This window comes from Onychostruthus taczanowskii, unplaced genomic scaffold, assembly GCF_017590055.1.
Source record: "Onychostruthus taczanowskii isolate IOZ18803 unplaced genomic scaffold, ASM1759005v1 scaffold74, whole genome shotgun sequence".
Lineage (NCBI taxonomy): Eukaryota > Metazoa > Chordata > Aves > Passeriformes > Passeridae > Onychostruthus > Onychostruthus taczanowskii.
In genome coordinates, this window is record NW_024505229.1 from 270,340 (window position 1) to 279,285 (window position 8,946).

The 8,946-nt window shown below is 60.5% G+C and overlaps 1 protein-coding gene across 1 annotated transcript; it reads right to left on the reverse strand.

Annotated features, from left to right (window-relative positions):
• Nucleotides 1–2,452: 2,452 nt before the first annotated feature.
• Nucleotides 2,453–8,756, reverse strand: REN (renin). Its single transcript, XM_041422517.1, has 9 exons — nt 8,656–8,756; nt 8,059–8,215; nt 7,844–7,967; nt 7,478–7,596; nt 6,531–6,727; nt 4,766–4,888; nt 3,671–3,815; nt 3,497–3,595; nt 2,453–2,614 (listed from the first exon to the last, which is right to left on the reverse strand). The coding sequence occupies exons 1-9, from the start codon at nt 8,754–8,756 to the stop codon at nt 2,453–2,455; spliced, it is 1,227 nt and encodes a 408-aa protein (XP_041278451.1).
• Between the last annotated feature and the right edge of the window lie 190 nt (nt 8,757–8,946).

Here is an 8,946-nt window from a genome sequence, read left to right on the forward strand (position 1 = left end):
CATCCCAGCACGGAGAGGCTGCGGAGAAGCTCCCAGGAGGGACAAACATCCGCCCCAGGCACATCCTCTCTGCTCTGGGGCTGCCGGGGCAGGGCAGGGATGAGGATCCGGGCGAGGAGGGGTGGATAAAGGGCTGGGAGCTTAGGGGGAGGTGCTGGAAGGGTCACACAGCAGCCACTGGCTCCCCTTCCCAAATATCCCTGCAGCTGAGAGTGAATTTGGCAGCTCTGGGAATTTGTCAGCGCTGGAATTGTCAGCTCTGGGGTTCCTCAGCGCTGGAATTGTCACCTCTGGGGTTCACCAGTGCTGGAATTGTCAGCTCTGGGATTCACCAGTGCTGGAATTGTCAGCTCTGGGATTCACCAGTGCTGGAATTGTCAGCTCTGGAAATTTGTCAGCACTGGAGTTGTCATCTCTGGAGTTCCTCAGCGCTGGAATTGTCAGCTCTGGGGTTCCTGAGTGCTGGTGGATAAAGGGCTGGGAGCTTAGGGGGAGGTGCTGGAAGGGTCACACAGCAGCCACTGGCTCCCCTTCCCAAATATCCCTGCAGCTGAGAGGGAATTTGGCAGCTCTGGGAATTTGTCAGCGCTGGAATTGTCAGCTCTGGGGTTCCTCGGCGCTGGAATTGTCAGCTCTGGGGTTCCTCGGCGCTGGAATTGTCAGCTCTGGGATTCACCAGTGCTGGAATTGTCAGCTCTGGGATTCACCAGTGCTGGAATTGTCAGCTCTGGAAATTTGTCAGCACTGGAGTTGTCATCTCTGGAGTTCCTCAGCGCTGGAATTGTCAGCTCTGGGGTTCCTGAGTGCTGGAATTGTCAGCTCTGGAGTTCCTGAGCACTGGAATTGTCAGCTCTGGTGTTCCTGAGCACTGGAATTGTCAGCTCTGGGGTTTTCACCAGTGCTGGAATTGTCAGCTCTGGGATTCACCAGTGCTGGAATTGTCAGCTCTGGGATTCACCAGTGCTGGAATTGTCAGCTCTGGGATTCACCAGTGCTGGAATTGTCAGCTCTGGGATTCACCAGTGCTGGAATTGTCAGCTCTGGGATTCACCAGTGCTGGAATTGTCAGCTCTGGGATTCACCAGTGCTGGAATTGTCAGCTCTGGAAATTTGTCAGCACTGGAGTTGTCATCTCTGGAGTTCCTCAGCGCTGGAATTGTCAGCTCTGGGGTTCCTGAGTGCTGGAATTGTCAGCTCTGGAGTTCCTGAGCACTGGAATTGTCAGCTCTGGGGTTCCTGAGCACTGGAATTGTCAGCTCTGGAGTTCCTGAGTGCTGGAATTGTCAGCTCTGGGGTTCCTGAGTGCTGGAATTGTCAGCTCTGGAGTTCCTGAGTGCTGGAATTGTCAGCTCTGGGGTTCCTGAGCACTGGAATTGTCAGCTCTGGGGTTCCTGAGCACTGGAATTGCTCAGCTCTGCAGCTCTGAGGGTGAGGAGCTCCTGCCAGCGGCTGCTCCTCCACGGTGAGATCCTGATTCGCTCCAGGCCCTGCCCCAGGAGCAGCTTTCCCACTCCCAGCCACCTGAACTGGTCAAACTGGAGGCCAGCCCGCGTTCCCCTGGCATGGGGATCCAGGGCTGGAACTGGGCTTGTCCCCCCAGCTGGGAGCACTGCCCTGTCCCTCCCTCCAGGCCAGCTGGCACAGGGGGCACCTCCAGGGGCATCCCCACACCCAGGGCAGAGAAAAACCTCTGCTTTTTCCTGAAAACACACCCTGGGGCAGGAGCCACCGTCCTGTGTGACACAGACCCGCTGGCAGTGTCCCCTCCCCGGGTGCCAGAGCAGAGCTGAGGCACAGCCGTGTCCCTGTCCCCAGGGGGACACCCCGGGTGTCCCTGTTCCCAAGGGGACACCAGGGCTCCTGGCGCCATCCCAGCTGCAGGAAGAGCTTTGCAGAGCCCTCGATTTGCCTGCCGGAGCTGGGGAGGGCGTTGCACCCTTATGGGGTGGAATGAAGAGGTGGCTCCTGGCACAGGGACATTTGTGGCCCAGTTCCCTAAATAAAGGTGTCTGACCCTCCCCTCTGCAAGACCAACCATCCACTCATCCTCCTGGTGCTTGAAATTGTTTAATATCAAACTCACGAAGAGGGGCAGGGCTGACACCGGCCAAAACTCTCCTTAAACACCGATTATTGCCCCCAATTTAGGAACAACACGAACAGTCCCAGAGCGCCCCTCAGCCGCACCAGCAGCAAATCCCCGTGCGCTGCTCCTGCCATCCATCGCACATCGCCCTAAAAGCGCCCGGAGGGGCCGCTCCGATCCCGCTGGGATGGCCAGCCCCGCTCCAGGCTCGGCTCCCGGGGAGCAGCGCGGGGCTTTGGGAAGCTTCGGAGAGGAGGAGGCGGCAGAGCTGCAAGGGAGCTGCTGTTCTCTCGCTGCTTCCCGGGGCTGCCGCAGCCTCCGGGCTGGTTCTCCGCGCCCAGCCCGGCCCCCGCGGCCCCCCGGCCCTCAGCGGGCGGTGGCGAAGCCGATGCGGTTGTGGCGCCGGTCGAATTTGGTGTAGTAGTGACCGATGAAGGTGGCGCCCAGGATCCAGAGGGGACCGGCCGGAGGGGGGATGTCCAGCCCGGAGAAAGCCACCACGCACACGACCTCGCCGTACTGCGATTGCTGCGGCAAGGAGACCCGCGGGGTAATGGAGGGGACAGGGGGAGGGTCCCGGTGTCACCGTGCCCCCCATCCACACCCCCCGCTTGGCCACGGCGTTCCTTCCTCGGGGATCGTGGAATATCCTGAACCAGGATCCCCGGACCAGCCCCAAAATCCCCACGCTGTGCCTGGGGGTGAGCTCCCTGCGGTCCTTTGGGTTCGGCAAAGCCCCGCGGAGGTGCTGGGCGCTGTGGGGAGGATCCCACCGTGGGACAGAGCCCCGAGCAGCAGCAGCAGCGGCAGAAGCAGCCCGAGGAGCCCTGAAGGTTTGGTCAGGATGGGATGGTCCCGTGCCGAGGGCCGGGCAGCAGCTCCGGGGTAGAACCGAGCCACAGCAGGGCTCACACGGAGCGGGTGGCCCTTGGCACAGGAATTCCTTCCCGTGGGAATCGCAGGTGAGCTGGAGCCGGGGAGCAGCGGCAGCCTCAGCCTCCTGCTGGTGGGTCCCTGCTGCCCGGGAGGAGCTCGCTATCCCAAATTCCCCAGATTTAGGTTTGAGGTAGGCTGGGCTCTGTCCTGGGTGAGTAAGCAGCTCCTCAGAGTGTGGACAGACACAAACAATGGTGATCTGCAGCTCCGCTCGTGCTGAGCACAGGGAAATGTGGATTTGCCCACCGTGAACTCCTGGTGGGCACTTCCCGCTGTCCCAGGGTGAAAAACCTTTCCTGATATCCAAATCCCAGCAAAAACCCATCCCTGCTGACCCCAAATCCCCCCCAAACCACCCAAGGACGCAGGGACAGCTCGCCCTGGCTCGGGTGGGCACCTCCAGCCAAGAGAAGGGTTCAGGACAAACAAGGAGCATCATTTTGGGGCCGATTGTGGCTGGTTTTGGTCACTCACCCGCAGCACGTAGGCCGGGCCGCTGAGGCCGTACACCTTCCCTCCCAGGTGGAAGGAGATGTTGGGCAGCTGAGGCACCTGCTCGCAGTCCACCACGTACTGCAGGGGAGGGGACAGCGCTGGGACAGGGCCGGGCAGCCAGGGGGACACGCGGAGGGGCTGGCTGTCACTCACCTCGCCTTCGGCCGCCTCGGTGGCCCCGATGGCTTTCATGAGCACGGACACGGGGCCGGCGGGGCCGGTGATGTAGGAGGCACCCGTGTCCACGGCCACTGAGCAGCCTTCCCTGCAGAACAGGGTCTCGGCCCCTACGGACACCCTGGAGCGGGAGGGGTGGCCCTGAGTGTCCCCTGGTGGCACCCAGGGTGCTCCTGGGGATGTCACTTCCAGCCCAAATGTCCCCTGGTGTCACCCTGGGAGTGACACATCCAATCCAAATGTCCCCTGGTGACACCCAGGGTGCTCCTGGGGATGTCATCCATCCTGAGTGTTCCCTGGTGCCACCAGGAATGTCGCATCCATCCCAAATCTCCTGTGGTGACACCAAGGGTGCTCCTGGGAGGGAAACGTCCATCCTGAGTGTCCCCTGGTGTCACCAAGGGTGCTCCCAGGAGTGTCACTTCCATCCTAAGTGTTCCCTGGTGGCACCAGGAATGTCACATCCATCCCAAATGTCCCCTGGTGACACCAAGGATGCTCCCAGGAGTGACATGTCCATCCCAAATCTCCCATGGTGACACCCTGGGAGTGTCACACCCATCCCGAGTGTCCCCTGGTGACGCCAGGAATGTCACATCCCTCCCCAGCCAGGCACGTGCTGCTCCCAGCTTTTCCAGTGTGGGATCTGAGCTCCATCATTTGCAGGCTGATTTTTTTGGGCGGTATGTTTTTGGTTTTTTTTTTTTTGGCGAAACAAAGCGGGATTGTTTCAGCTCCTCCCGCAGGACTGACGGGGGTTAAACTCTTCCAACTGCGGCTCCCGAGTGGAATCTCAGCCCACGGTGCCACCCCCTCTGCATTCCCAGCTGCTCCTGGCTCCTTGCTGAGCCTGCAGGAGCTGGAGGAGCCCACCCCGCTCCTCTCCAGACGGAGAAAAGACCCCTGAAATCCCCGAAATTCCCGAAATCCCGGAAATCCCACCCTCACAGAGCCGCGGCATGCAGCCCCGGCCCTGCCAGTGCTGGGATTCGATGATCCCAAGGGCTTTTCCCACATAATCATCCCGGGATTTGGGGTTGCCGGGCCGTGCGGGGCTGGCCCCGCGCTCACCCCTTCATGCGGATCTGCCAGAAGCCGCTCCTGCTCACGTTCACGTAGTGGAAGTCGCCGGTGTAATGGGCTGGGTCGCTGCCGCCCAGGATGATTTCCCCGCCGGCCTTCAGGGGAGCATTCCTGTGCCAAACACAGCGGGAGGCATTCCCCTTTTCCCAAAAATCCCGGCCCTGAGAGAGCGTTTCCCCTTTTCCCAAAACTCCCAGCCTGACAGGAGCAATTCCCCTTTTCCCAAAAATCCCTGCCCAGAAAGACTGATTCCCCTTTTCCCAAAAATCCCTGCCCTGAGAGAGCGATTCCCCTTTTCCCAAAATTCCCAGCCTGACAGGAGCATTTCCCCTTTCCCCAAAAATCCCAGCCAGGCAGGGATGAATTCCCCCTTTCCCAAAAATCCCACCCAGCCAGGGATCGATTTCCCTTTCCCCAAAAATCCCAGCCCAGAAAGAGCGATTCCCCTTTCCCCAAAAATCCCAGCCCAGAGAGCGTGATTCCCCTTTTCCCAAAAATCCCAGCCTGGAGAGAGTGATTCCTCTTTTCCCAAAATCTCATTCCAGCAAGGAGCAATTCCTCTTTCCCCAAAAATCCCAGCCAGGTAGGGATCAATTCCCCTTTTCCCAAAAATTCCACCCAGCCAGGGATGGATTTCCCTTTCCCCAAAAATCCCAGCCCAGAGAGAGTGATTCCCCTTTTCCCAAAAATCCCAGCCTGGAGAGAATGATTCCCCTTTTCCCAAAAATCCCAGCCTGGAGAGAATGATTCCCCTTTTCCCAAAAATCCCAGCCTGGAGAGAATGATTCCCCTTTTCCCAAAAATCCCAGCCTGGAGAGAATGATTCCCCTTTTCCCAAAAATCCCAGCCAGGCAGGGAGCAATTCCCCTCTTCCCAAAAATCCCAGCCAGGCAGGGATCCATTCCCCTTTTCCCAAAATTCCCACAGCCTTGAGGCTCTGCTGGCCCTGTCAGCAGCAGGGACAGCAAGGTGACACATGCTGCAGGTGGCTGTGGTGGCCCCTGAGGGGGCACAGAACCCGGGCAGGACATCCTGGGGCTGGCAGAGGGACCAGGGGACACTGGGGACACGGGGGGCTGGCAGCGGGTGGCCTCGGGGGTGCTCGTGCTTTGGGTCTTCTTACTTGGAAGCGCTGCAAGGAGAGGGATGCTCCGTGTCCCCAGGGAGCCCAGGGGACACAGGTGACACCCAGAGACCCGGGGGATCTTCCATTTCATATCTGCCCATCTCCTCCGGATCCTCCATTCCATCCCTCCCATCTCCTCCAGGATCCTCCGTTCCTTCCCATCCCATCTCCTCCAGGATCCTCCATTCCATCCCTCCCATCTCCTCCAGGATCCACCATCCCTTCTCTCCCCATCTCCTCCAGTATCCTCCGTTCCTTCCCATCCCATCTCCTCCAGGATCCTCCATTCCTTCCCATCCCAGCTTCTCCAGGATTCTCCATTCCTTCCCATCCCAGCTTCTCCAGGATCCTCCATTCCTTCCCATCCCATCTTCTCCAGGATCCCCTATTCCTTCCCACCCCAGCTTCTCCAGGATCCTCCATCTTCTTCCCACTCTCCCAGTCCAGCTTCTCCAGGATTCTCCATCCCATTTCACCCCATCTCCTCCAGGATCCTCCATCCCATCCCATCCCATCCCCATCCCCATCCCTATCCCCATCTCTCCAACACCCAAACCCATCCCCACCATCCCGTGACCCCCAAACCCAGCCCCGTTTTGGGGGTGTCCCCGTTCCCCGCGGCCCCACCGGCTGTAGTAGACGGAGAAGGCGTCCTCCTGGAGGATCTGCTGCGCCAGGATGCGGTCGAAGACGGGCGTGATGCCGTCGATGGCCTGGCTGGGGTAGCCCATGCCCAGCACGCCGTCGAACCTGGCGAAGATGAAGGGGAAGGCGGGCAGCGCCGTGGCCTCGGCGAACACCTGGATGATCGGGATGTCCGACACCTGCGGGGAGGGCACGGGGGGCTGGGAGGGTGCTGGGAGGGCTGAAACCCCCCAAAAAAACCCCACACGGCTCCTGGCTGAGCCAGAGGATCTGGGTGTGTGGGTTTGGGGGTTCTGTGGGTTCCAGTGTGTGGATTTTTGGGGGTTTTGTGGGTTCTAGTGTGTGGATTTTTGGGGGTTCTCTGGGTTCCAGTGTGTGGATTTTTGGGAGTTCTCTGGGTTCTAGTGTGTGGAATTTGGGGGTTCTGTGGGTTCCAGTGTGTGGAATTTGGGGGTTTCATGGGTTTTGGGGATTCTGTAGGTTCCAGGTGTGTTGATTTTGGGCATTCTGTGGGTTCCAGTGCGTGAATTTTAGGGATTTGGTGGGTTCCAGGTGTGTGGAATTTGGGGATTCTGTGGGTTTTAGGTGCGTGGAATTTGGGGGTTCTGTGGGTTTTAGGTGCGTAGCATTTGGGGGTTCTGTGGGTTTTGGGGATTCTGTGAGTTCCAGGTGTGTGGAATTGGGGGTTCTGTGTGTTCCAGATGTGTGTAATTTGAGGATTTTGTGGGTTTTAGGTGTGTGGAAGTTGGAGATTCTGTGGATCCCAGATGTGTGGAATTTGGGGACTCTGTGGATCCCAGGTGTAGATTTGAGGGCTCTGTGGATCCCAGGTGTGGATTTGGGGGCTCTGAGGGTTTCAGTGTGTGGATTTTGGGGGCTCTGAGGGTTCCAGGTGTGAATTTTGGGGGCTCTGGGGGTTCAGGGCTCACCATGACGATGTCCTGGCTGAGGACGCCTTTGACGCTGCCGGTGCCGTAGCGGATGGCGAAGCCGGTGCCGTTGGCGATGTACGTGCGCGACTTGGAGGAGTCGTAGCGGCTGTGGGACACTGGGGACAGGGAGAAGGGACATCCCAAAGGGGCACAGAGCATCTCTGTCTCCCCAAAAACCCCTGGGGGTGGGTGGTAATGGACCCACCCCACCTCAATGCCAGAAGTCTGGACACCAACAGAGAGACCCCCCATGAAAAAATCATCAAAAACGAGACCACTCCCAGCCCCCTCTGAGCAGCCCTGGGGGTGGCTGAGGTTTTGGGGGGGTCACCCCCAGCCCTGGCCGTGCCCCCCCCAACTCACCACAGGCGCTGTAGAGTGGGGAGCACTTGTAGGATGGCACCCACAGGTTGGCCGAGCCCGTGTCAAAGACCACCTTGAAGGTCTGCGCGGGGGTCCCGATGCTGATCTCGCCGAAATATTGGGTCTGGGGGCGACGGGGAGCCCCCGTGAGCTCAGCTCAGCTGGGGGACATCGCGGTGACAAACCCCCCCACCCCCGGGCAGGGCCACACTCACATCCAGGTAGTTGGTGAGCAGGGTGGGGGCTGTCCCGTTGCGGGGACCGTCCCCTCCTCCGCGGGTGGCCCGGCGCAGCTCCGGGAACACCTCCCGCACCTTCACCCCCATCTCCTGCAGCGTCTGGCGGATGGAGGGCATCCTCCGCAGGGCGATCCTGGAGGGCAGGGCAGAGCTGGGGGGCACCGGGGGATCCCCCCCAGCCCCCCGGCAGCTTCCAGCGGCATTCCCGGCCTCGGGAGATCCAGCCCGGTGGCTCTAGATGGCAGCAGCTCCACGCCGCTCCCCCGGTGGGTCCCGCTCCCAGCGCAGGGTGGGGACCCCCCAGCTAGGTTGGGGACAGCCGCAGACCCCAAGGCCGGCCCCAAACTCGGTTATTTGGGATTCGGGGTGCTCCCAAATGGTTTAAGTTAGGAAAGACCCCGCGCTCGTGGAGTCCCACGGTGAGCAGGCGGTGCTCGAGGAAGAGGAGTGAGGAAGAGCAGAGAGGAGGAGGAGGAGGAAGGGGGTGAAGCAGCAAAGCCCCTCAGCCTCCTCGCCAGACCCCGGGAATGAAAGGGGGGACAGCCCCGTGAGGGCCACACGAGCTCCGGCTACCTCTGCAAAGCCTGGGCTGGCGAGGGGACAAAAGTGGCGCCCCAAGTGACAACCAGGAGCAGCAGGCAGCGCTGCAGCCTCCTGCGGGGTGCCACCGCCATCGTGTCCCCGCTGTCCCCTCCCGGCCGGCGGCTCCGTCCCGTCCCCTCCCGGAGGGGAGGAAGCTTTTATAGCCCGGGATCCTCCATCCCGGCGGGATTCTCCTCCCCTGGCAGGGGCAGGGCTGGGAATGGCATGGAGGGCACTGGGCAGACTGGGAATGACATGGATCAAACTGGGCAGGCTGGGAAT

Coding starts and splice junctions, on each gene's coding strand:
- REN (XM_041422517.1), bottom strand. CDS start 8,756: ATGGCGGTGGCACCCCGCAGGAGGCTGCAGCGCTGCCTGCTGCTCCTG. Junction 7,968..8,058: donor TGCTCACCAACTACCTGGAT/GTGAGTGTGGCC, acceptor CGTCGCCCCCAG/ACCCAATATTTCGGCGAGAT. Junction 6,728..7,477: donor TCAGCCAGGACATCGTCATG/GTGAGCCCTGAA, acceptor CCCTCCCCGCAG/GTGTCGGACATCCCGATCAT.